The following is a 27,847-nucleotide window of genomic DNA, read 5'->3' on the forward strand; positions in this document are numbered from 1 at the left end:
AGAACTATCCCTCACTGCAGTAGGAAGTTTGTGCATGAAATATTTGGGTTTCTATCGCCTGTTAATGATAGATGGTGGCAGCGAATAGTTGTATTTGGGGCGGTGGTTTGTTTGGGGGTGCTTGATGTTAGTCTAACCTGTGTGAAAGGTGACTGCGTGTAACCCCTTGTTTCCCGTCCCGGTGTCAGGCGCGTCTCTGGAAGTGGCGTCTCCCTGACAATTGGTGGCGCAGCGGTGGCATATTGTTTAATTTTTTAATAGAGCATTAGTGCTTGGATTAAGTGTTTAACCCTTGCACTAAGGGACTGTAAATCCTTGAGAGGAATATACAGTCCTGAAGGACAAAACACAGTGCATAATTTTTTTTTATAAGACATACCTGCAAACAGTTCCCTTCTTGTTTTTCCTTCCTATCTTTTATTTTGGCAATTGTCCCCTGAGATGGCATCCTACAGAAGGCAGAGCAAAGAACAGCTGGCCAGGCTCTGCGAGCAGAGAGGGATTGCCGTGGCAGATCACACGAAGGATTGGCTGATTGCGACCCTGATCGAGAGTGACCAGGAGTCCAGTACTGCCCAGGAGGGCCAAATAATGGACATTGCCATCGGGCAGTACCATGCGGAGGAGGGCAGCAGCGCCAGTTCCCAAAGTGGTGCGGGGTCATCCCTACAACTGGCTTTACAACAGCTGGGTTCGTCTGACCCTAACCTACGGCTACAGCTTATTTTGCAACACCAGCAGGCTGAGGCCGCAGCAGCAGCAGCAGATCGCCAGGCCGCAGCAGCAGCAGCAGATCGCCAGGCCGCAGCAGCAGCAGCAGAGCGCCAGGCCGCAGCAGCAGACCGGGAGGCAGCGGAACGCCAGGCAGAGAGGCAGTTCCAGCTGGAGATGGCACGGCTCCAAAGAGATGCGGCCTCCCCTCCTAGTAGTGAGTCCAGGGAGACAAATAGTTTTAAACCCCGTCTGGAGAATTTCCCGGTAATGGAAAAGGATGGGGATATGGACACTTTTCTGCGGGGGTTTGAAAAAACCTGCAGGCAATTTCAGTTACCACGTGCCCAGTGGGCACGCTTCCTGACCCCAGGGCTTAAGGGCAAAGCTCTGGAAGTTTTTGCGGATCTTCCACCAGAATATGATGGGGACTATGATGAGATTAAAAAAGCATTGATCCAGCACTTTAACATCACCCCGGAGATGCACCGCAAGAAGTTCAGGGGTATACATCGTGGAGCCAATGACAGCTACTCTGATGTGGTGGGTAGGCTGAGGACCACCTTCCATCAGTGGATTCAGGGGCGCAGTGTTTCCACTTTTGCTGAATTAGGGGACCTGATGATACTGGACCAGTTCCTCTGTATCTGTCCCGTAGAGGTACAGCAGTTTGTCCTAGACCGGGAACCCAAAACAGTAGTTCAGGCCGCACAACTCGCAGACGCATATACTGCCAACAGGGTGCCATACCGGAAGGGACCATTTCTACAGCGGTCCCCAAGCAGGAGGGAGCATCACCCAGGGGGTGCAGAACAGCATGCCCAACCCGGTGAAAAGTCATCGTTTGGGGTATCTAGTGCCCACGTAGAGCGTGGAACTATCCCCCGCTGTTTTTCCTGCCACCAGGTGGGTCATGTGCGGGCTGACTGCCCCTTAAGGAAGGGACCCACCCCACCTGTGCAGCCAGTGGTAATGTTAGTGTCTGGTAAGATGGAGAAGCTGTCTCATCATATGCAGCCTGTAACTGTGGGGGGCAAAGTGACTCAGGGCCTAAGAGACTCGGGGTCCAATTTCTCTCTGGTGCGTCCAGAGATTATCAACACTGGGGACCTTATTCCTGGGAAGACTTTGTCCGTAAAGGGGGTGGGTGGGGACCACCCAAAAGTGCCTGTGGCCCAGGTGTACTTGGATTGGGGTGTGGGGAGAGGTCTAAGGGAAGTGGGAGTGTCCAATGAGATTCCTGTCGATGTATTGTTGGGGAATGATTTGGGGAATATGCTCTCTGCTTTTGTGCCCAATGACCAGGTCTCACTAGGTCCAGCCGCGCTGGAGTGTGACAACTCACCTCAATCAGTAACTGCCACCGGTAAGGTAAAGGGGGATGGCTGGGAGAGGGGGCTGGAAGACAGGAGAGAGTGTCAAACAGTACCTGACCCATCAGTGTCCCAAAGTGGGGTTAAAGTGGGGGAGGGGGAGGAGAGGTCTCCCCTAGGGATTCCCCTGGTGCAGACAGGTAGGTTACCTGCAGTGAGGGATACCCAGCATGGGATCCCTGACCCGGTACCCAACCTGCCTGGGGTCTTGAGTGGGGGTCAGCAGATAGGCCAATCTCAGTAGTCAGTGCAGGAGTGTAGGGGACGGGTGGTTAGGACTCAGAGTAGGGTCCTGGTGGATAGTGCCACTCAGACTGGGGTTATGGATGGTAGCTGGGAACCAGGTATGGCTCCAGTGTCCAAACCAGTGCTGGGAGGGGGGCGGGTAGTCAGAGTCCAGGAGGGATTGTTGATGGTACCAGTTGCCCCTAAGGCAGCTGCTGAACAGAGGGTGTGCCCAGAGGGGCAGGGCATGTGGGTAGAACCCAGTGGTTCATGTCAGTCTGGGACCGGGCAGGTCAGTACAGACCAAGTGGGCATAGACTGGGTGGAAGGCGGCCAAACAGTGTCCGAATTCAGGCCCAGGAAATGGGGGACTAGGGACCGGCAGGAGGGCCCCACAGGTGCTAAGGTAATTACAGGGACAGAAGAGAACCAGTTGGGAGCAAGAGACCAGGTGCCTACGGTGGGCAGTTACAGTTTGTGGCCTAATACACACACTGGCACCCCTTGCAGTGAGGGTACAAACCAGGATGGAGTGAACAGTGTCCATATATTTTTCCCCTCCGGTGCTGTGGATCAAGTAGATAAGGATCCTAGGCCAAGAGAGTTTAGGCCGGGGAGGTGAAATCATTGTTGCAATTGTTCACTAACAAAGGAATTTTGATTATGACCCGGATTGGTACAGAGGTTAATGCATACTGGTAGTGGCAAGGTTCAAATCGGCCTGTGGGGCCTTACCAACCTTGCGCACTCTTGAAGGGGGAGGTGTCATGCCAGGCACCATGGCCCTGGCATGGAAAAATTGTTATATCTGCCAACCTTTTGCTTTGTCCACCAGACCCCTCTAATTAAACACTATCTAGTCTCCCGCAGAGACCCTTAATTAAAGATTCATCCAGGGACTGCTGGGAGGTGACAAATACAGCCCCTTGTGAGACTGGCCGTATCCAGCCATTTGGTGGGTGGGAAACCTGGGGCTATTGCTTTCTCTGATCTATGATCAAAGAGGCCAACTGAGGACTCAGGGCAGCAGGGGGGATGCAGCGATCAGAAAATATGGATTATAGAAACGGATCCATATCTTCGCTGCTTTAGGGACCACATTGTCATAACTCACATAGGATTTATGAGGAGGTCCCAGGCTCCCCAAGGATACCAAAAAGGGGCAGCCTATACCCCTCTCTGAGCAGGAATGGGTTCTGGGGGACTGGGATATGAGACCCCCCTCATGTTTGGTATTATTTTGATCACCCCCATGTGGGTTAAAACAATTCCCTACTTTCATAATGATATTGAGTACTGGCAAGTACCAATATTATATGAAAAGAAACTGGCAGGAGAAGTACAGCTCTCTACAGGGGGAGGTCCTGTGGCACACCCCTGGGCACTCCTTTCCTCATGAATACAGTAATGAGGGAGGGGCCCAACAGTAGGATAAAAAAGGGCACAAATCCAGGTGCCAGTTAACTCATATTGTGGGGTATCCATGTTCTGTTGGATTGTGAGTTCACTATTCCTAACTCTGGCCCCAGGAGGACACAAGATCCCGGTAACGTTTCTCTGTGTTTTTATCCCCTTTATTTTATTTACTGTTTGTACATGTCTCTTTTGTAATATTCTTTTAATGCACTGTTTTTGTTGTAATATTAAATATAAAATTTAATAAGTTATGTCCTTCGGCTCTATATCAATTCCCATGTACCTTGTATGACTGCTCAGGCCTAGAAGTGTACTAATTGTTTGGTTGTGTGCATGCTATTAGTTAGTGGACTGTCAGTAGGACAGTGTATATGTAAATTAACCGTGGCTGCTGGTGTGTGTGTGGAAGTAGTAGAACTATCCCTCACTGCAGTAGGAAGTTTGTGCATTAAATATTTGGGTTTCTATCGCCTGTTAATGATAGATGGTGGCAGCGAATAGTTGTATTTGGGGCGGTGGTTTGTTTGGGGGTGCTTGATGTTAGTCTAACCTGTGTGAAAGGTGACTGCGTGTAACCCCTTGTTTCCCATCCCGGTGTCAGGCGCGTCTCTGGAAGTGGCGTCTCCCTGACAGGCTGTATCACCTTTAATATATTTCACTTTTGTTATATGATGTAACTAGCAAGTAACCAATTAATTATGGTAATTTCACTAATGAGTTGGTACTTATATTGCTGTTCACTATACCGATTTGTATGCTTGATAAAGGGGTTGTTTTGCCCCGAAACGTTGCACTACCGCAATAAAGTTTGAATTAAGGGCTTGTCCCGTTTGTAGCCTTGAGTGCCATTGCATTACTTGACAATTCTACTCATCACTTCCCCATAACAACATGGCTAATGGTTCACACAGGGCTTCTTGATAGGCATGAATGGCCAGTCACCATGAACTCCTTTTTATGTCATATAGCTCATATAACTATTGTTAGCTGGTAACTGGGGATTTTGAAGGGAGATATATTGCACCCTGGTTTCTCTTCTACTTTTTCACATCCTGAGAGGGTTAATTTCCCTGGGTGTGCTCACCTGGGGGATGATTAGCAGGCAGTGATCTGCTAGTTTGTAAATTAAATTGGCATATATAACAAATGATATATGCATCAAGGTTTGCTAAATAGGTCCTAAATCGGAAAATAAATGATGCACTAAATTTGATTCAAATATAACTTTTTATATAAATTCATTTGAGAAAAAAACAAATCATTCTAGGAAATAACTTTAAAAACATTTAAAAAGGACATTGGTATTATGATTAAATTGGTATCAATGAGACCTGGTGGGATGAAAAATGTGACTGGGCTGTGAATTTAAATGGTTACACAATTTTTAGGAGGGACAGAGAGATTAAAAAAGGTGGAGCGGTTTGTCTTTATGTAACGTTAGAGTTAAAGCCATGTAATAAAGACATTACCAAGGAAAATGTAGAATCCCTTTCGGTAGAAATTTCAGCCTAAAATGATCATTAGTGTATGCTATAAACTGCCCCGTATAAGTGAGGGGGATGAGGTCCAGCTACTATTGCAAATGAAATAGGCTTCATAAGTAGGTCAAGTTGTTATTATGGGGGACTTTAATTATCCGGACATTGACTGGAGTAATGGGGTGGCTAAGTCAGAAAAAGCTAGTAGGTTTGTGAATATGCTAAATGACAACTTTTTATTTTAGGCGGTTCAAGAACCCACTAGGAATGACGCTATTTTGGACCTGGAAATATCTAATAATACTGAACTCATCTCTAACATTTGTGTGGGTGAGCATTTAGGGACCAGTGATCATAACATGGTCTCCTTTGAGATAATGCTGCAGAGACAGCTCTATAAGGGATTAACTAAAACATTCAATTTTAGACGTGCAGACTTTCCCAATATAAGGGCATCTCTGCAATGTGTCAACTGGGAAAGTATTATTTTAGGGTTATACACAGAAGGAAAATGGAACATCTTTAAAACATTGCTTAGCAGGTATACACAACAGTATATTCCCCTTGTAAGCAAGGAGAGGCATTGAAAAGCAAAACCTTTATGGTTGAATAAAAATATTAGTATCGGGGTTGGTAAGAAAAAACGTGCTTTTAAAACATTCAAGTTAGCTGGGACAGCAGAAACTTTCATCAGGTACAAGGAAGCAAATAAAGCATGCAAAAAAGCTATCAGGCAAGTTAAAATAGAGATTGAGATTGCAGGTAGAAGTAAAAATAATCCAAAATTATTTTTTAATTATGTGAATAGTGAAAAAATGAAGCAAGAAGGAGTGAGAACCTTATTATCACGGGGGGGTAAGTTGGTTGATGAGAACAGGGAAAAAGCAGAAATTTTGAACTCTTATTTTTCATCTGTGTATACATCTGAGGAGCCAGATAATGAAGGCTTCCCTTTTAATATGCCCAGTTCTAGTAATTTAGCTACTGATGCGTGGGTCACTCGGGAGGAAATTCAAAAGAGACTTTAACATGTAAAGGTAAACAAAGGTCCAGGACAAGTTGGTATTCATCCCAGGGTATTAAACAAGCTTAGCGCTGTGATTGCCAAGCCTCTTCACTTCATTCATTGGATTCATTGAGGTCTGGCATGGTGCTGAGAGACTGGCGAATTGCTAATGTGATGCCGTTATTTAAAAGGGGATCCCATTTTCAGCCTGAAAACTATAGACCTGTTAGTCTGACATCAGTAGTAGGGGTAATAAGAGATAGGGTACTTGAATACATTGCAGTTCACAATACTATAAGTTTGTGCCAGCATGGTTTTATGCGTAACAGATTTTAGTCGCCTTTTACGAGGAGGTGAGCAGAAACCTCAATGCTGGAATATCAGTTGATGTCATCTGTTTGGACTTTGCTAAAGCGTTTGATACAGTACCTCACAGAAGATTAATGATAAAATTGAGGAATATTGGCCTGGAGTACTGCAGAGGTCAGTCCTTGGTCCTTTGCTTTTTAAGTGAGCATAGAAAGTACTAATTCTATTTTTGCTGATGACACTAAATTGTGCAAAACTATAAGTTCCATGCAGGATGCTGCCACTTTGCAGAGCGACTTGACAAAATTGGAAAACTGGGCAGCAAACTGGAAAATGAGGTTCAAAATGTGCTGAAAAATTAACCCTTGGCTTATACTCGAGTCCCTCTGCTACCTGATTCCCTGTGCGCATTTCTACGCGCCGCTCCTTCCTGACTCCTTCCGCCCCCGGCGTGATGTCACACACTCCCTGCTTTAGCTCCAGTGTCTAATGGGGAGGGAGAGCCCTTAGAAGCAGGCAGGCACGGGAAAGTTCAAACTGGCCTGCGATTTATTACTTTGTGTGGCGAGTGGGGAGAGCTCTTTGAAGCAGGCAGGCAGGCAACGGAAAGTTCACAATGCAGGAGCGAGTGAGTGAGGGAGGGAGGGGGAGCTCCTTGAAGGAAACCGCAAGCTGAATGGAGGGGTGGTCCATTAGCAACACAGGTATTAATGAGTGATTCCTTCTCCATGTGACCCTGCTAGAGGAGGCAGTAGGGGGAGCCTGGCATCTCGCATACTCATTCCCTGCAGGAATTTGTTCAGTAAGATTGATAGATCCTAATTTTATTGGAATTTATTTTGATTATTGAAACTAAGCGGTAGCTGCTGCATTTCCCATCCTAGGCTTATACTCGAGTCAATAGGTTTTTCCAGTTTTCTTAGGTAAAATTAGGTACCTCGGCTTATATTTGGATCGGCTTATACTCGAGTATATACGGGTAAGTTACAAATGTTGCGAGCAACTAATACAATTAGAACTGAGAAACAGTTATAAGTGAACAGAATGCATTTATACATATAGTCTAACCCACTGCAAGAAAAGCACCAACTATTTCTGTGGCCAAGGTTTGGAAACAATGTGTTTATTAATGCCTACTAATTAATTACTAGCTAATTAGAGAATTAACTAGCTAATTAGAGAATTAACAGGTACAGGGATTGTGTGTTTTTTTAAGTTTCCTACCTATGATTTCATTATTATGATTTTAAATTAATGGTTATAAAGGTGTTTTTAAGTAGGTGTGCCACTCAAATGTGTTGTCTTTACTAATTATATTTCAATTTACTTACTACACAGTGAGCACCCAAAATTTACTATAGTGCAGGGTTTCCTTTATTTACAGAAAAAAATTGTTGTCACTCTTGGGGAATCTGTGCTAGATTTATATGCAACAATGGAGAAAGCACCACAGGGTCTGTTTCATCTAGTTACACCAATGATTCCAGTGTATTTTGTGGGGCTCCGCCTCCACTTCATTAGTGAATAGGAGCTTCAGTGTGTACAGCGTCTTAAAACCACAAGTACTTACCATGAATTGACCCCTGGAACCAGACACATATGTAGCTACAGCAGTAAAAGAGCACATGAGAAATCTTTGCGGTGCAAGTGGTTGCCCCAGCAACCACTGTAATTGTGTTACAAGTGCAACAGTGACAATAAATATATGAAAAAATTAATGAAAATTAAAATCAAGTTGAGTGTATACCCAGAGCAAAAGCTTTCCAACAACTCCGGTTGGGGTAAATAATACTATTTTGGTAATAAAATGCACAATGCACAATGTTTCCTGCCTGCACCAAGATGAAGCTGCAATGGAATAAACTGTTTTGGCATGTTGGGTATAAGAATAATTATGTAGTGTACTTTTGCACTATTTTGCAACTTCAACCTCATGTATATCTTAACTACGTATATGAAAGATATGATGTTGGGTCATATGGAACAAAGTTTAGCAGAAATATGGACATTGTGTTAGAATGGTCTAGGGTTACATGATATTGTTGCAGAAAAGTGTACTAAGGCTTAACATGGTAACTTTTGCACTCTATACCAATTATTATAGGAAGTAAGTGTTCAGTGTACAAATATTGTTTTTATATTTGTATCATGTAATGTGATAACAGTTAAAAGAGGAAGTTAAATATCACTATGCACAAGGGATGGATTTTTGATAGAGAGCACAAATTTATTGAATTAGTAGTAGTTGAGTAATCAGTTCCTGCACACTATGTTACAGATTATAAAAGCGAGGGATGTTGTCACCAGATATGATTCTGTTCTTAGTTCCTTCCTTGGTCACAGTTACTAAATATATAACTCCTCCACTTGAGCCATCTCTCTCCATTGCCAGGGATAGAGCTAAAATCAAAATATAAAACACACACCATATCAACAAATATGTTTGCACTGATCTGAAACAATGATTTATTCTCTCTTCCCATGCATTCCCTCTTTAATTCATTGGGATAAAGTGCCAAGTGCAACACCCAATGATAAAATCCTTACTCACCAAAACTTTAAAGGTAAGTACAGATCAACCAAATTTATGCTGAATCCATAAATTCTTCCTTCTGAAGAAGCACGGTCTGGCTAATGCCAGGCGTGGTGTTTGGCATATATTTTCGGCAAGCCAAAAATCGTTTGCTGAAAGTAATGCCATATGCCTCATACCTGTGCCTGCACCCGAATGAATAAAATACACTCGGGTTTTGGGATACCCGCCAAAAACCACAAGACTTCATATCTTCGGCGGATATTAACTACATGTGCCTGCACCCAAGCGTATTTCCTTCATTCGGGTGCAGGCACAGGTAGGAGGCGCATAACCCCACGTCTGGCATTAGCCTTAAAGTGATACTGACACCAAAAAAAATCTTATCAACATGTTAATCTACATTCAAACCTACCTATAGGTCATGTTGACTATTTTTTTCTGAAAGTTCTGGTTCTCTAAATAAATCCTATAGGAGATCCTGGACCCTACTGTCTGGCAACCTGACTGTAGCTTCTCAAGCTGCCTGTCAAAAGAGGAGCTAGCAGACGTCACAAACCCTCCCTTTTCACTTTCCCATACTTTGAGCCGGCATAAATAAACACGTGACCCTCACATCGGCAGTATAAGGAAGCTCCTCTCTGTTGCCTGCTTCAAGGTCCTCTCGGTTGCTTGCTTCAAGGTACTCTCCCCCCCCCTCCTCCTCGCACAATCAGATAGCAGACACAGATATTTCCGTTGCCTGCCTGCTTCAAAGAGCAGGCAGGCACACAGAGCAGGGACTTGAGCTAAGCCTTCATGTGAGATGAACTAAGGAGCACATGAAGGGAGAAAGGGCAGCACAGGTCGCCAGATTGGATGATTCCTCTAGGTTTTTTTTAATGAAGGCATGTAAAACGTAGCACTGAAGAGAAGAGAAAAAATGGCTGCCCTGTTGAGCTTTGGTTGATGCGTTCCTTATGGTAATGCAACTACTTGTTTGAAATTTTGTTTAGTTTTTTGAAATTTTTAAATTTGAAACAGTTTAGTATCTTAAAACAATAAAAACACCATGGCAGGTTTAAAAATAATAATGAACTAAAAAAAGTATATTGCGTGTCAGTATCGCTTTAAAGTTTTGGTGAGTAGGCAATTTTACCATTGGTTGACTGACCTGTCATCCTTGGTCTAACTTTTCTGAAGTGTCCCCAGCACATTTCAAGCACATTTCAAACACGTTTTTTAGAACATTAACATGGCACAGCATGTTTCTAATTAAATAATGGTACTGTACCATATTATCAATTTTGAGATTTCCTTCAGAGATAGGAGATAAGGCCTAGTGAAGGGCAGCTGCAATCAGGAATACCTAATATCAACTGAAGACTCCACAGTATTTGTGCTGAATGAACAAATTATTAGCTTTGTTTTGTATACTACAGGCAGAATAATAAAGGCAAATGCCTAATTGGTTGCTATGTTACTGTTCTTTGTGCAATGTATTAAATGATCAAACAAATTCAGACAGAATAAACCATCTCTGCCCTATTCCACTATTGCTAACAAAGCAACATGTCTAGATTTCTATTTCCTGCACAGTGGGTGAAGAAATGGCAAAGCAGAACCTTTTTTGTGTTTTTATCTCACCTTGAACTGCAAATGTTTCACATTCTTCTCTAGACATCCCAGGCTTAAATGTAGAGTCCACAAAACCATAAATATATGTACTGCCGGACCCACCTATTGCGAAAGGCTGTCGTGTTATCATTCCTCCAAGAGTTCCATAAACCTGAACAGAGAGACAGACTGATCTTACAGACAGGGCTGCTTTTCTTTAACTGCTAGTATTAACTGTACATGTTTTTCAGATGAATTTTTAAGGGGTGAAAATGAGAAAATACTATATAAAGGTATAGGGATTAAATTGTTGTGTAATTTGAAATAAGTTAGTTCTATTAGTAGCTCACTGCACTCGTAATTTTCTTCTGAAGTGTACTTACAGGTACAGGTTACTCTTACCAACTCACCTGAAAGTTCAGGAACTCTTCTAAAAAAATGCACTGGTTGCATTTAAATTAAATTGCAATCAGTGCAACCCTTCTAGTTGGATTTTCTCCTAGTTTTTCATGTGATCTGATAACTTTAGGAAAACATAGGTGTCACTTGAGTTTCCCAAAGTAGCTTTTACACAGGGCTGGAACTAGAAGTAGACAGGAGAGGCAGGTGCCTTAGACAGGGCCACACAATTTTGCCGGGCCCTGTAAAAAATCTTTTGTTAAGGGGCCTGGTCGTGTCACGAAAGTTAAAAAAATTGCGACGTTATGCATAGAGTTACACCTTAACGTACTTAATTAACATATCTTCAGCAAAAACGCCTTAGTAAACGATGTAACTTGCCTAGAAACTTAAGTAACTTGCGTATCAAGTAAAAGACAACACAGAGAAGCTTTTCAGGGACAAACTCCACTGACTCCTGAAGAATTAAAAAACTTAAGGTAAATTACACTGCCCCCAGTGAACTGACTGACTTATTAGCATATTAATTATTAATTTTAACTATTTATATGAAGTGCTTATTACAGTGAAACATCAGCTGTTTATATTGGGTTCTATTTACTGAATTATATTAGCGTCTTCTACATGAACTTTCCAGCAAGGAAATGACTGGTTATTGGCCCCTACATGAACATCACTGGGCCCCGACGCTTACGCAATTTACCAGCTTGCAAAAACTTACGTTACTTTCAAAGAAACTTACGTGTAAACTCAACTGAACCCCCAATTAAAATACTGACTTAGGGCCCCTAAACTTATGCAGTTTATGTAACTTGTGCAAAAAAATTACATAACTTCCATATCAAGCAATGACAGCACAGAGCAGGGGCACATAGGTGGTAAGGGGTTAAACTAAGGGCAAACTCTACTGACCCCCAATAAACTGAATGACTTATTAGCACATTAGTCAATGGAAGGCTTGTGTTAATTAGCGCATATATAAACTTGTGAGGGGCCCCAAAGTTTCTGATGACGGCCCTGGCCTAGGGCACAATAGTAGTGGTGATGATAAGTTCTGGGCATTTACTCCTTTGGCCAGTTTGAAGTCCTGGGGTTTAACCAGTCTAAAGGCCCCCCATGCAAAACTGGGATTCAGCATTCGAGTGCTTGCAGGCTCGGGGGATGCATGAGACAGTGTGCACACATGCATGCGAGTGAGAGGAGAGGAGCAGGAGGTGCGGGTCTTTGCTTTGGTGGCTCACAAACCCTGGGCCTGCTGCTGCATTTATATTATTGCCAGTAAGAAAGCATTTGCACGAGAATCCAAACATGTGCCATATGCCTAAGTCATCATGCCACCTAAAGCCAAATTGCCAAGTCGGCACGATAAAGTCGGATTTTTTCTTACTTCTAAGTAATTTCAAAATTTTCAAGTGGGTTTTCACCAGAACTCGATTTTTTTGTTATTTTTCCCAGAAAAATTAGTTTTCTGAAAATAACTCCCATAATTTGTGATTTATTAATGTTTAGTTAACTTTTTTTTGTAAAATGAAAATTCGACAGGTTTGATCTGTTGAGTACCATTGAGTCCAATGGAGGCTTAGAATAGTAGAGGAATAGAATAGTCATTGACAGCCTGTCCTTCAAGGACAAATTAATACCCCTCATTGTTTTCAGTTTCACCCAGTTCAAGGGGAACTTAATCCCCTCATTTTTTTCTGTTTCACCCAGTGCAAGGGGAACTTAATCCTCTCATTGTTTTCAGTTTCACCCAGTTCAAGGGGAACTTAACCCCCTCATTGTTTTCAGTTTCACCCAGTTTAAAGTAAAACTTTAACACATTATTGTTTTCAAGGAGTGCCAGTGTTTCTAAAATGGCTGCTAGAGCAATTCCTGTTTGGGAAAAAAAAGAGGATTCATGGAAACGAATGTCTGTTTAAACTCAAATTTTTCGAGTATTAACAAAACTAGAAAAATTTGGGACTTTCAAATGTAAACTTGAAATTTTTGTTCAAACGATTCAAGCATTATTATGACATTTTATTATACAGCAATATTTATACCATGTCGAGTTTATATCACGTTCAAGGCCAGAAAAAAAGGAATTTTAGTAAATGTGCCCCTTATTTTTTGCAAAAGTGCGCAATGTATGTAATAAAAGTTTTTTGTTATTTTTCCCAGAAAAATTAGTTTTCTGAAAATAACTCCCATAATTTGTGATTTATTAATGTTTAGTTAACTTTTTTTTGTAAAATGAAAATTCGACAGGTTTGATCTGTTGAGTACCATTGAGTCCAATGGAGGCTTAGAATAGTAGAGGAATAGAATAGTCATTGACAGCCTGTCCTTCAAGGACAAATTAATACCCCTCATTGTTTTCAGTTTCACCCAGTTCAAGGGGAACTTAATCCCCTCATTTTTTTCTGTTTCACCCAGTGCAAGGGGAACTTAATCCTCTCATTGTTTTCAGTTTCACCCAGTTCAAGGGGAACTTAACCCCCTCATTGTTTTCAGTTTCACCCAGTTTAAAGTAAAACTTTAACACATTATTGTTTTCAAGGAGTGCCAGTGTTTCTAAAATGGCTGCTAGAGCAATTCCTGTTTGGGAAAAAAAAAGAGGATTCATGGAAACGAATGTCTGTTTAAACTCAAATTTTTCGAGTATTAACAAAACTAGAAAAATTTGGGACTTTCAAATGTAAACTTGAAATTTTTGTTCAAACGATTCAAGCATTATTATGACATTTTATTATACAGCAATATTTATACCATGTCGAGTTTATATCACGTTCAAGGCCAGAAAAAAAGGAATTTTAGTAAATGTGCCCCTTATTTTTTGCAAAAGTGCGCAATGTATGTAATAAAAGTTCTTAATGAAAAAGTCGTTAAGTTTGCTCCAAAAGATTACACCAACTTCAAGCATGCCTTAAAAAGTTTGCAATGCGCAATTAAAATTTGCAATGCAATAACAGTATAATGAACAATACTACATTGCAAAATGCAAATTTTTATTTTTATTTGTGCACATTTTTTTCCTTTTATGACTTTTATTATATTCCCCCATAGGCATCTAAATTAGAACTCTCTAATTGGGAACACAGTCTCCTTTCTTCAGTGGAGAAGGTTCAGTACTTGTAGGCCTGTCCTATTGTCCACCTTACACTGTTTGCTTACATTTCTGAAATAACCTACCTTCTCTTTTCTTATTTTCATAACAGTTCAATAGCATAGCAATACATTATCATACTATTCATGACAAAGTTATCTGAAACAACCCTGTAGCGTTGACCAGCTGCTAGAAACACCCTTGTGCCAGCACTCGGTCTAACCCACATTCTGGAGTTGACCAGCTGGTAGAAACGATAAAAAGCCTTATTTATACACAAAAAGGAGAAAGATTGCCAGCGCTCAGTTTGCCTTTAAAAATCATTTTTAAAAAAAATGAGGTATTAGTACCACACTTTGACCAAAATATGTAAGCTCACGTGCCACGTCAAGGCTTCTCATTGTACATAAGTTCTACACTGCCTAATAGCATTCTAAGTCTGTAGTGTAATTAATATCATATACAGTTGAGCTCCAAACATCTCCGGACACGACATGCTGCTAAAACCAGGTCTTTATTGTTCCATCTAAAAACTAGACGCCTGACATGTTTTGTGCGCGAACGCACTTACTCATAGACATGCCTATGAGTAAGTGCGTTCGCGCACGAAACATGTCAGGCGTCTAGTTTTTAGATGGAACAATAAAGACCTGGTTTTAGCAGCATGTCGTGTCCGGAGATGTTTGGAGCTCAACTGTATATGATATAACTTCTCCCTTCAGCTACGGGTTCGGGGCCCTGAGCACCCGGACCAACTGTGGACTCTGGTGAGCTTTTTCTGATTCTGCATTAATTACAAATTTCCATTGGGGCCCCCTAGAGTTTTTTCACAACTGCGCTAGGTCTGGGGTGTTCACACCCAGACCTTTATATTTATTTGGTACGGGTTTTGATTTGTTTGGGGCTTCAATTTGTCATTCGTTTACATTTACTTTGTTATAAATACTATTTAGAGTAGAGGCTTTATTATTTGTAGTGTAATTAAAATCAAGTCTCCTAGCAAACAGTGTGAATGAGTAGTAAGACCATGTTGCACTTACCCTTAACTTAGGAGCTCAGGAATATAAGCAACAACTTTTATGAGGACAACTTTCATACTGGATTGTAAAGACTCAGGAGTAATGGTTATCACTCAATACATAGGGGCCAAATCACTAAAGGCCAAAAAAACGTCATTTTCAGCATGCAGTAAAAATCACTTCTTATATTTTGAGAATTAACGATCGATTCACAAAAAGCACGCTTGTCTGAATTAAGAAGCAATTTTATTGTCGTTATTTATCTTGCAATGACATATTTTTAAGTTATATTTGAAAGCATGCAATATATTTATGTGTTATATGCGATATTAGCGCATGTTATAACGCACGTAACCGCTACTTTCTGAAAACTACAGGTTCCTGAAAACTCGAGGATGCATCACTCTAGGACGATCACATACTTGATTCTCTTCTTCACATTCAAGCAAAAATCCAACTGCAAACTCCATCTTGTCTTCACAAACGCTCACGAACCACAATGTTTTTTGAGTAACGCCCACTCCTAGTAGGTGTTAATATTAGGACTAATTAACACTAACGCTTCAAATATGTCTGTTAATTATGCGTTAGTATTATTTCTATTAGATAATTATTGCAATGCGATAGACATAACGCTTTGCAATAATTGAGATTTTTGCGCATGCGACATGAGAAGTAATGATGAATCGAGTAATAATGATGAATCGTTAGTTAACCCTTTAAGTGCCAGCCGAATTCGTCATTTCGGTTCCCCCCAGTGCCAGACGTTTTTTAAGCATTTTGTACTCATTCACTTTAACAATGTTTTTTGGTAGGAAAACCTCCACGAAACTAGGGAAATTATATATCGTTTTTTTCGTCACTAATTGGGCTTCGACATACATACCAAATTTTATAACTTTTCTGGAGATATGATGTGTATTTTGGGTGAAATATGTAAAAAAAAAATAAAATTATGAAAAATTTCTGTATATTTTGAGGTTTTTTTCCATAGAAAAGTTAATTTTACTCACTTTTTTTTATTGTTTGTAAAAGCCCTGATACTCCCAATTCCAACGATACCAAATATGTGGTGGTACCCCACAGTTCCTGTCCAGAAGTAACCCCCAAACTAAAGCAATACTTAGTACAATATCACACCAGAACAAAGCAGAAAAGCGCTTGAAACAGTTAATGCAGCATAACTTATATGTAAATCTAAAATATCCCCTCATGTTTGGTATCTTTAGAAACTACAGACCTTCAGGTTTCTAGGTGCAATGTAGTTTTCACTCAAAAGCCAAATACCTTTTGTCAGTGCATTGTGAAATTTGGAACTTTTTATGACATTTTTTTTTTTTTCTAAAATGTAAACTTGGACGCATGATCAAATGTGGATTTGACAAAAAAAAATCTCATAAAAATTTTCTAACAAAGGCATATTTGAAAGACAAACTTCTCCTGAATAAAATGATGCCCCATATGTATGGGTGCACATAAAGACATGGGCACCAAACACTCCAAAGCAGGGGCAATGCACAAGGGCAATTACAGCTAAAAATGTGGGGGCTGCGCTCTATGTGCACTTCCTGCAGTTTTTCAGTGTTAACCCCCCCTACCTGTGAAATAACCCCCACAAACTATATATTTCTGAAAAGTGCACACCTTCAGCTATTCAGAGACACCACTCTTCTCTTTCTACATGGAAAATTGTGGCCGCAGTCCCTTGCAGAAGTTAGCGCTTTGGTCAGAAATCAAGGAAAAACTAGATACAAACCTAGATTTCTCCCCAAAATCTCCATGGCAACTACCAAAAACTTACTAACCATCAATCTGCAAGTTCCCCTGAATAAAACGATACCCCATATGTATGGGTGCACATAAAGACGTGGCCACCAAATGCCCCAAAACAGGGGCAATGCATAAGGGCAATTTCAGTTGAAATTTTGGAGGCTGCGCTCTATGTGCACTACCTGCAGTTTTTCAGTGATAACCCCCCCTACCTGTGAGATAACCCCCACAATCTATATAGTTACAAAAAGTGCACACCTTCAGCTATTCAGAGACACCATTCTTCTCTTTCTACATGGAAAATTGTGCCCCGCAGTCCCTTGCAGAAGTCAGCGCTTTGGTCAGAAATCAAGGAAAAACCAGATACAACCCTAGATTTTGGTCAGAAATCAAGGAAAAACCAGATAAAAACCTAGGATTTCTCCCCAAAATCTCCATGGCAACTACCAAAAACTTACTAAACCTCAATCTGCAAGTTCCCCTGAATAAAACGATACCCCATATGTATGGGTGCACATAAAGACGTGGCCACCAAATGCCCCAAAACAGGGGCAATGCATAAGGGCAATTTCAGTTGAAATTTTGGGGGCTGCGCTCTATGTGCACTACCTGCAGTTTTTCAGTGTTAACCCCCCCTACCTGTGAGATAACCCCCACAATCTATATATTTCCGAAAAGTGCACACCTTCAGCTATTCAGAGACACCACTCTTCTCTTTCTACATGGACAATTGTGGCCGCAGTCCCTTGCAGAAGTCAGCGCTTTGGTCAGAAATCAAGGAAAAACCAGATAAAAACCTAGATTTCTCCCCAAAATCTCCATGGCAACTACCAAAAACTTACTAAACCTCAATCTGCAAGTTCCCCTGAATAAAACGATACCCCATATGTATGGGTGCACATAAAGACGTGGCCACCAAATGCCCCCAAACAGGGGCAATGCATAAGGGGGGGCTGTGCTCTATCTGCAGTTATTTAGTCTAAACACCCCCATACCTGTGAAATAACCCCCGCAAACTATATATTTCTGAAAAGTGCACACCGTCAGCTATTCAGAGACGCCACTCTCCTCTTTCTACATGGAAAATTGTGGCCGCAGTGCCTTGCAGAAGTCAGCGCTTTGGTCAGAAATCAAGGAAAAACCAGATACAACCCTAGATTTTGGTCAGAAATCAAGGAAAACCCAGATAAAAACCTAGATTTCTCCCCAAAATCTCCATGGCAACTACCAAAAACTTACTAAACCTCAATCTGCAAGTTCCCCTGAATAAAACGATACCCCATATGTATGGGTACACATAAAGACGTGGCCACCAAATGCCCCCAAACAGGGGCAATGCATAAGGGGGGGCTGTGCTCTATCTGCAGTTATTTAGTCTAAACACCCCCATACCTGTGAAATAACCCCCGCAAACTATATATTTCTGAAAAGTGCACACCTTCAGCTATTCAGAGATGCCACTCTCCTCTTTCTACATGGAAAATTGTGGCCGCAGTGCCTTGCAGAAGTCAGCGCTTTGGTCAGAAATCAAGGAAAAACCAGATACAAACCTAGATTTCTCCCCAAAATCTCCATGGCAACTACCAAAAACTTACTAAACCTCAATCTGCAAGTTCCCCTGAATAAAACGATACCCCATATGTATGGGTACACATAAAGACGTGGCCACCAAATGCCCCCAAACCGGGGCAATGCATAAGGGGGGGCTGTGCTCTATGTGCTCTACCTGCAGGTATTTAGTCTAAACACCCCCATACCTGTGAAATAACTCCCGCAAACTATATATTTCTGAAAAGTGCACACCTTCAGCTATTCAGAGACGCCACTCTCCTCTTTCTACATGAAAAATTGTGGCCGCAGTCCCTTGCAGAAGTTAGCGCTTTGGTCAGAAATCAAGGAAAAACCAGATAAAAAACCTAGATTTCTCCCCAAAATCTCCATGGCAACTACCAAAAACTTACTAAACCTCAATTTGCAAGTTCCCCTGAATAAAACGATACCCCATATGTATGGGTGCACGTAAAGACATGGCCACCAAATGCCCCAAAACAGGGGCAATGCATAAGGGCAATTTCAGTTGAAATTTTGGGGGCTGCGCTCTATGTGCACTACCTGCAGTTTTTCAGTGTTAACCACCCCTACCTGTGAGATAACCCCCACAATCTATATATTTACGAAAAGTGCACACCTTCAGCTATTCAGAGACACCACTCTTCTCTTTCTACATGGAAAATTGTGGCCGCAGTCCCTTGCAGAAGTCAGCGCTTTGGTCAGAAATCAAGGAAAAACCAGATACAACCCTAGATTTTGGTCAGAAATCAAGGAAAAACCAGATAAAAACCTAGATTTCTCCCCAAAATCTCCATGGCAACTACCAAAAACTTACTAAACCTCAATCTGCAAGTTCCCCTGAATAAAACGATACCCCATATGTATGGGTACACATAAAGACGTGGCCACCAAATGCCCCCAAACAGGGGCAATGCATAAGGGGGGGCTGTGCTCTATGTGCTCTACCTGCAGTTATTTAGTCTAAACACCCCCATACCTGTGAAATAACCCCCGCAAACTATATATTTCTGAAAAGTGCACACCTTCAGCTATTCAGAGACGCCACTCTCCTCTTTCTACATGGAAAATTGTGGCCGCAGTGCCTTGCAGAAGTCAGCGCTTTGGTCAGAAATCAAGGAAAAACCAGATAAAAAAACCTAGATTTCTCCCCAAAATCTCCATGGCAACTACCAAAAACTTACTAAACCTCAATTTGCAAGTTCCCCTGAATAAAACGATACCCCATATGTATGGGTGCACATAAATACGTGGCCACCAAATGCCCCAAAACAGGGGCAATGCATAAGGGCAATTTCAGTTGAAATTTTGGGGGCTGCGCTCTATGTGCACTACCTGCAGTTTTTCAGTGTTAACCCCCCCTACCTGTGAGATAACCCCCACAATCTATATATTTACGAAAAGTGCACACCTTCAGCTATTCAGAGACACCACTCTTCTCTTTCTACATGGAAAATTGTGGCCGCAGTCCCTTGCAGAAGTCAGCGCTTTGGTCAGAAATCAAGGAAAAACCAGATACAACCCTAGATTTTGGTCAGAAATCAAGGAAAAACCAGATAAAAAAACCTAGATTTCTCCCCAAAATCTCCATGGCAACTACCAAAAACTTACTAACCATCAATCTGCAAGTTCCCCTGAATAAAACGATACCTATGTCTGGTTGCGCATAAGTACATGGCCACCAAACCTGAAAATGCATAATATTGGGGCTGCACTCTATGCACCCCTTTTTTTTTGCCTGCACCCGAATGAATGGAATACGCTCGGGTGCAGGCACATGTAGCCGATATACGCATGAAAACGCGTGAGAATGCAAAGTCTCGCGTTTTCATGCGTATATCGGCTACATGTGCCTGCACCCGAGCGTATCCCATTCATTCGGGTGCAGGCACAAGTAGCAAGCGTAGGGCTGAATTTTCGGCAAGCGTTTTTCCACTTGCTGAAAAAATCAGCCCTACGCCATGTGTGGCATCAGCCTAACCCTTGGCAATAGAAACTACCAGAACAATCTTAGCACCTCTGGACCTTTCTAGAACAACTGAAATCAAATGAAGTTAAAATGGAATAAAACCACTAAAAGCAATCAAAGAACAATAGTTGCAATGAAATCGGTAAGAGCCCTGGATCCACCAATGTCACTGCAAAAGCAACCTTTTTGGGGGCACTAAACACACAAAGAACAATGCAAAGATAAAACACCATAAAATCAGTAAAATCCAATAAAACCACCTAAACCAACAGAAGAACAATAATTGCAATGAAATCGGTGGTCAGAGCCCTGGATCCACCAACGTCACTGCAAATTCAGCACCCAATAGCAATAAAAAAGTTACAGTGCAATAGAATAATTCAAAAACAGAAATCAATTATGAAAATGCCAAAAAAACACTAAAATGCAACCAAATAAATCAGATAATTATAGAGCAAGATCAGAAATAAAGTTTTAGTAAAAAAAAAAGACTGCCAAAGAAAGCAAAGAAAGAAAGAAAAGAAAAGAAAGAAAAAAAAAAAAAAAAAAAGTGTAAGTGTGTGTGTAAGTGTCTGTGTGTGCTTGGGAAAGTTGTAAATAAGTGTGTATGTGTACAAAAGTGTAATAATGACAAAGATAGAAGAAAAAATTGAAAAAAAAAAAAAAAAAATTTTTAGACAGTTGAAATAGAAATAAGCAAAATAAACAGTGGTAGAGAGTTGTAGTTCAGCTTACCCAAGGCAGGCAGGCGATCAGAGGCGATCAGGGGCGATAAATCCAGCAGGAAGGCAGCAGGGGAGCTCCATCCGGTCCAACGTGCGCAGCAGGAGTGAGGGAGCCGACAGTAGGCGGCGACTTTTAAAGGGACAGCAGTGGACACGTCATCAATGCGTGTCCACTGCTGTCATTGGCTGGAGCGACGATCGGTGCGGCTGGGGGACCCGGATCGGTGAGTATGCTTAGCTTTGCTCGTTGCCTAGGGGGATCTGAGGGGTTTACAAGCGCTGCGCTGCTTTAAAAGCGAGCGCAGCGCTTGTAAACCCGACAGTGCCATTGGACGTAGATTCTACGTCCCATGGCACTTTGGTCCCTTGGTACCTAGGACGTAGAATCTACGTCCCTTGGCACTTAAAGGGTTAATTAACAAACACTTTTTAACGCATAAAACTCTAGGGTTGATTCACTATGTTTTTTTGCGTTAAAATTTGTGAAAATTAACACCTACTTGGGGCAGGCGGTAATTATAGAAAAGTACAATTCATGAGCTTTTGGCAACACAATATGGACTTTGCAGTGTGATTTATTCAAGTATGTGTTGGTCCTAGAGTGATGTATCCTCCAGTTTGCAGGGAAATGGTCATTTTCAGAAAAGTACTTTTATGAACGTAATGGTGTGTATGGCTAATATGGTGTGCGTTTTTCCACACGCCGCAACAATTTGTGCACGCTGCGTTAATTAGCACGTGTTGCGTCAGTTACCACACAAAAATGGTCTTCGCAACTTAAATAACGCAAACAGCAAGTATGGTTTTAGTGAATTGTGCGTTAAGATGCGAAAAATAAGACGCAATAAAATTTTTACCGCATGCTATAAAATAGCACTCGTTTTAACGCACCTTAGTGAATCAACCCTTATGTGTCAAGTGTTAACGACCTTTAGTGAATCGGCACCATAGTGTATCTGTAGGTAGCTCATTGATGAACCATTGTCATATTAGGGTGTCTTACTTCCCTGTTGACAATAGATGACGAAAAATATTTATGCCAGTGCCCCACATTGTTGACAATTCCTGTAAAATGGTAATGAATATAACAATATAACTCACTTGCATGTAGAATTCCATTGTGACACTTTAGTTTACTCACCTGGCCTCCATTCTTACTATCCCATCCTGCCACTATGAGGTGCGCCGCTATCTCCTCCTTGTACTTGTAGCTTATTCCTTTAATGAGATTGGCAGCAGCCAGAACTAAAGGAGAAGCCTCCATTTCTATACTGTGGGAGAAAGACATAGGCAAAAAATGAATTTAAGGTTTTGCTTGCCACAGATCATAAAATTAAGGCACCTTTAGTCCATGATTTAACTGCCTGTTTTAAATGTTGTGGTTCCAAGTTTAAGGTTAATCAGCTGGATTGGTGCCTCAGACAGCAGTATCTAGGAGGCAGCAAAGATCCACTCCTGGAAAATTTAAGAGCCGAAATAATGATGAGAACTAACGATGCAGCCCTGGCCTGGGCTGATTAAAGAGCTCATTGCACCATGCAGTGTGCAAAATAAGAAAAAAGGCTGCTATTGGTCATATTTTGCACTGGTGCATTGTGCAAATACAGAGCACAGAGGGTTGCGACTAACTTTATTAAGGGCCTGTTTAGGCGGTAAGGCAGGTGGCAAGGACAGCTCCCCCCTTACCTTCACACTATAATCCAACCACTCTCTCCCTTGCATTGTGAAGTGATAAGCAACATTTCTGGGGCAGCTGCCCCCCCCCACTCTGCACTTACCTCTTCAGTGCCGAAACAGGTCAAGGGGGGCCACATCGCTAGTGCAGAGAGTGCGCAGAGCTGAATTTCCATTTTAAAAAAAGAAAATTCAGCTCTTAAATTTACCAGAGGAGGCTTTTAACTGGCCACTCACCACCACCTGAGGTAAGGTTCTCCTTGCCTTATGGTAGGAGTAGCCCTTGAAATGATGGATTTTGGGACTTGAAGTCCCTCTGATTTCCAGTAAATCTGTGCACCACCTACAATGAAAAGCAGAGGGAATCTTCACAATTAAAGGGATTTACAAAACTATAGACCTTCCTCTTCACAGTATGGCTGTTGAACAAGATACTCAATTCTGTGAGCCAGGCTCCTACCAAATACTTATTACAGATACATATTCAGTTTTGCTGTCAGAGAAATAAAGGTTTTCTGCTGCTGGCAGTATGTCAAGTCACCTACTTGGGAGAGTGTTCCATAACGCAATGACAGGCAGTAATATTAATACACTGTTATGTAATAAAACAATGTATTAAAAAGTCTATAGTGTGCCCACATCTAGTAATCTATAACAACCAATGAAATGTGTGTGTTTTCAAACAACTGATCCGTAAATGTTACCTGCTGATTGGTTGCTATAAGTTAGTAGACAAGTAGCAATCTTTACACTGTTTATTATATTGCCCCCTAAGCATGCACAGTTTAAGCTGATTTCCTGGTACCACCATCTGCGCATGTGCATGCAGGGTCCGTATCGGCGGAGAGACCCGAAGACTGTTCAGTTGAAGGGAAGATGTCGCCCAGGTACGGAGCTACACTACTTTGCTCTTTTAGTTTGGGGTTAGCGATAGGGACAGTAGAAAGTTAAAGTTAGAGACTATGCCATAAGGGAGAGGAGAGGGGGGTCAAGGTAGTGCTAGTTAAGGGGACTTTTATAGCCGGGGGTGTAGTTCTCCTTTAAACATTACAGATTTAATATTATGTCTTCATCTCAACCCCAGTTTGGGCAATCAGTTCTTTTTTCTGCATGTTATGTAAATGAACTTTAAGCAAAATTTCTGTACCCTTTTTTGATTGCTTTGTATAACCCATTAGTGTTTTTATGTTGATGGAAGATGGCCAGGAAAAGAGAAAATTTATTCATACTTACCCAGAATCCCTTTGGTCTATTTGCATACCTATGAGGCGGTCTTCTCAACCTTGTTCGTGAATTCATACTTACCGAAATTCTTTTTCTGGCGATCTTCCCCGTCAACATGCCTGCCCTGTTGTAATTTTATAATTAAACTGATGCAAGCCAGAAAGCTTTATGGGTATGAAAATTAACCATTTTTTTCTGTCCAGGCTGGAAAGCAGCAGGAGATTAACCCATTAGTGTTTTCATGTTGACGGGGACAATGGCTAGGAAAAGAAAATTCCGGTAAGTAAGAATTCATTTTCTCTTACAATATATGCAAGGAAAGTTGGCTGCCCCAGCTTCTATTCAGTCCAGTGATAAGGTTTCCTCACCTATGCACCTCCATGTGATAGTGAGCCATATCAGCCACAGCCTGTGCATCTGCCGCAGAGCCTGACAGGGCGCAGTATATCCTCTGGTGCACTGGAGCAAGTTTGTTAAAGACTCGATTTACCACAGCATCACTGTGTAGAGAGACAGCATATATATAATATAGCAAGTATATGAGCATAAACAAATAAATTAAGGGGATTGCTACCTGCCCCATACTCATGTTTTGCTTAAAGGGGTGGTTTACATTCAGGTTTACCTTTAGAACAGCCTATTCTTAGCAACATTTCAATTGATTTTAATTTTTTTATTGTTTATGAATTGTCTTCCTTTTCAGGTTTTTTCCAGCTTTAAAATGGGGGGTCAATGATCCCAGCAACCAAATAAACTATCGCTCTGTAAGACTACAATTTTATTGTTACTTATTATTTATCTTATCTCTATTCATATCCCTGTATCTCTTTCAGACCACTGTCTGTTTGCTAGGTTAAATTGGACCCTAGAACCAGATAGCGACTGAAATAAAAAGAGCTGCTGAACAAAAAGCTAAATAGTTCAAAATTAAGTTAATATAAAGGTGAACAAACTCTTTAAAATCAAGTAACCATGACCAACCTGCGGCACTCCCCTTCAAAATCATGCATGTAGGTATGTAGGTATAGCCTTCTGTTCAGTTGCAGTAAATATTATCAGTAAGTATTATAACGCAGTTTGTAGTATGGATTCTATTTATGTCAGTGCTCTGCCTGGATTTCCATCTTTTCCCCCATTACTATTTTTTAATTTCTCTCTGTTTTTGAGTCATCTTAAATTAATCACTCATTCAACCTCTACACTTCTCCCCATAAACTTCCTGTAGCCTGTAGAATATTCTGTGCCAGCTGGTCATTTGTCCCTATGTATCAACCTCTGAGACAGATTTTATTAAAATCTGAAGTTTGTCCAGCTCAAACAGATATTTGCCATTCGCCACCTGCAGTGGACAGTTTCAATGATTGGCTACAGTGGTGCTGCCACTATGACTTCTGCCTCTCCACCCCATCCCTCTATACGCACTTAAAAGGGACATATACCATGTTGTAAAAGCACCCTCATCATATATGTCATAAATATATGACATAAATAAATAAGAGAGAGACAGAGAATGGGAATCTATTGAGACACTTCAAAATGGGTTTAGTATCACACAGGCTTGTTCGCTCAGTAGGAATCTTGACTGTAAAATATTAACCTTACCCTGCAGATACCCGAGAATCTGAGCCCACCACGACTCCTCCATCAAATTCCACTGCAATAATAGTAGTCTAAATATAAAAATACAAATGTTTACAGAGTGATTCATGGTGCAAACTGCAAATATTATTCAATATAAGATATGGGGTATTGTGACAAAGGGGATCTGTGTTTAAGGCCATGGATACAAGAGCAGACCTGTTATGAAGACGTGTCATACTGTTAATGATAAGTAACTGGATTTAACAATAATACAACTATAAACTCCAATAAACATATCTTGAATTTGGCCTTATTTTTTCAAAATGGTTATGTCCTAAGCTAGTGCCTCTGCTACTTCCAGACCTGCATAATCCCTAGCTGCACTATCCCAGGAAGGAACATTTCTGGAGTTGCTGCTGCCTAGGGCTATCACTGTTGTGACTAGAAGAAGTTAGAAGAGTTGAATTTCCATTTCAAAATACAGAAATTTGACTCTTAAAGTTACCAGAGGTGGCTTTTTGCTGATTTTTAACTTGCTTCTGCCTGTGGCAAGGTTCTCATGGCAGGAGCAACCCTGGGCCCAGGGTACTTCTGTAGAAGCTTGGCACAATGTTCTCTCTTCTGTCTTCATTTTTTTTTTTTTAAAAAAGAAAGCTTTTTGTGTCTAAGTTCGGCTTCTACTCTACTACATAGCACTTGCCCACACAAGAACAAGTAGGAGATGGAAGAAGCCAAAAGAATGGCAATGAGGAGTTTCTACAGAAATACCTGGGTCTGGTGCATTTTTCGGGTTACAGGAGCCCAGGCCCAGGATATCAGATCAAACATATATTTAGCTAATTATAGTCGTTCTTTAAAAAGTTGTATCCTGGACAAAAATTTTTGTTGTACATTTGAAACTCAAAAAACATATCTGCTACTGAAAAATAAAGTGGAAAAAGTTTTGTTTTTTAATGCAGCAATATCAAGAGAAAATTTTAAGCTTGCATCCTTGCTCTTAAGCTTAGTTGTAACCTATATATGATTTGCAAAATATGTGGGCTATTTAGCATACATTGTTTTATTGTGCCCAAGAATGTAAATCGCCAGTGGGATGGCATACGCGTTGCTTCGTCGACGGCTTAGGTACTGGCGATTTATATTCTTGTCTATGTAGAGACAAAACAAGCGACTTGTTGCTGGAACCCGCTTTTTAAAAATCACAGCGACTAAATCTCCCTGTGGGACATTAGCCTTAAAGGACTGTTACAATCACTGGGGGATGCCAAAATGTTAGGCACCCTCAGTGATTGTAATTGTTTACCTGAAACCCCCAGCTGGTGTTCCTGTTAGGAGAAAACTGCACTGACTGGGGTGTATGCGAGTTAGTGATTGTTCTTCAGTCTACGTGCATAAGCAATAGAGTGAAAAGCCGACTTTAACAATAAAGCCAGCTTTTTTGATAAACTGGGTATGCATCATTCTTTGGATTCTGAATAAAGAAGACAGATGAAAGCAGACCAATCGCTTGCATATACCCTGGGCCGGTGCAGTTTTCTCCTAACAGGAGCACAAGCCAGGGGTATTAGGTAAGCAATTAGACACCCCCCAGTGATTTGGCCTTTCCTTCTTCTTCTTTAAATGCCTGGAGTAGATCTTTATCTCCCTAATGACACTGGCCCAGTTTAGCTCTGAAATCTCAAGGGGTCTAATCTGTAAACTTTGCATTGCCTATAGCAAACAGTCTGGTCTTTGTTTAGATTTTTAACTTGTAGACTAATAAATATATTTTTTGCCTTGATCTTTTACCGTCCTACCAGATAGCTTTGATTGGTTTATCCCCCATGTAGCCTATTTTAACTGCATTCCTTGCTTTTCTTACTCAGCTTCCCTTCTCTCCTGACCTGTTCTCAGCCCTTGTACAGAATTAGCAATTAATGCTCATTATTCTTACCCCGGTGGAGACTTCACAAGACGTGTAGGGGTTCCTGGAAACAGGCATTTTGATATTCTTTCTGCTTACAAACAAAAGTGAAAGTAACTATAATACAATGAGAGGGGGAGGAAACTTTAGGTGCAGCGTTCTACTGACAAAGTGATTTCTGTGCCAGCATTTGTAAATACTTCTGCTCGAGTCTCTATTAAGGGTTGCTCAGTATAACAGACAGCAGTAGCCTTCTATAATATGAGTGATCTCAAATATGCA

General features: G+C 41.3%; 1 protein-coding gene and 1 pseudogene across 2 annotated transcripts; one reads left to right on the top strand and one right to left on the bottom strand.

Annotated features, from left to right (window-relative positions):
• The first annotated feature begins 118 nt into the window (after window positions 1–118).
• Window positions 119–24,350, top strand: LOC108647455 (annotated as a pseudogene). Its single transcript, XR_004219768.1, has 3 exons — window positions 119–3,855; window positions 23,633–23,744; window positions 24,285–24,350. The product of XR_004219768.1 is annotated as an uncharacterized LOC108647455 (transcript).
• psmb9 (proteasome 20S subunit beta 9) lies at window positions 8,721–27,748 on the bottom strand. The gene is made up of 6 exons (XM_031891409.1): window positions 27,596–27,748; window positions 25,684–25,751; window positions 24,450–24,581; window positions 22,325–22,454; window positions 10,678–10,819; window positions 8,721–8,918 (listed from the first exon to the last, which is right to left on the bottom strand). The coding sequence occupies exons 1-6, from the start codon at window positions 27,641–27,643 to the stop codon at window positions 8,791–8,793; spliced, it is 648 nt and encodes a 215-aa protein (XP_031747269.1). The 5' UTR covers window positions 27,644–27,748; the 3' UTR covers window positions 8,721–8,790.
• Between the last annotated feature and the right edge of the window lie 99 nt (window positions 27,749–27,847).

Source organism: Xenopus tropicalis, chromosome 8 (assembly GCF_000004195.4).
Source record: "Xenopus tropicalis strain Nigerian chromosome 8, UCB_Xtro_10.0, whole genome shotgun sequence".
Taxonomy (NCBI): domain Eukaryota; kingdom Metazoa; phylum Chordata; class Amphibia; order Anura; family Pipidae; genus Xenopus; species Xenopus tropicalis.

Bases quoted from the DNA above. Each gene is read 5' to 3' on its own strand.
- psmb9 (XM_031891409.1), bottom strand. From the start codon at position 27,643: ATGCCTGTTTCCAGGAACCCCTACACGTCTTGTGAAGTCTCCACCGGG. The intron at 24,582-25,683 runs GTAAGGTTAATA...CTCTCTACACAG, and splicing joins GATTCTCGGGTATCTGCAGG to TGATGCTGTGGTAAATCGAG. The intron at 10,820-22,324 runs GTGAGTAAACTA...CTCTCTGTTCAG, and splicing joins ATAGTAAGAATGGAGGCCAG to GTTTATGGAACTCTTGGAGG.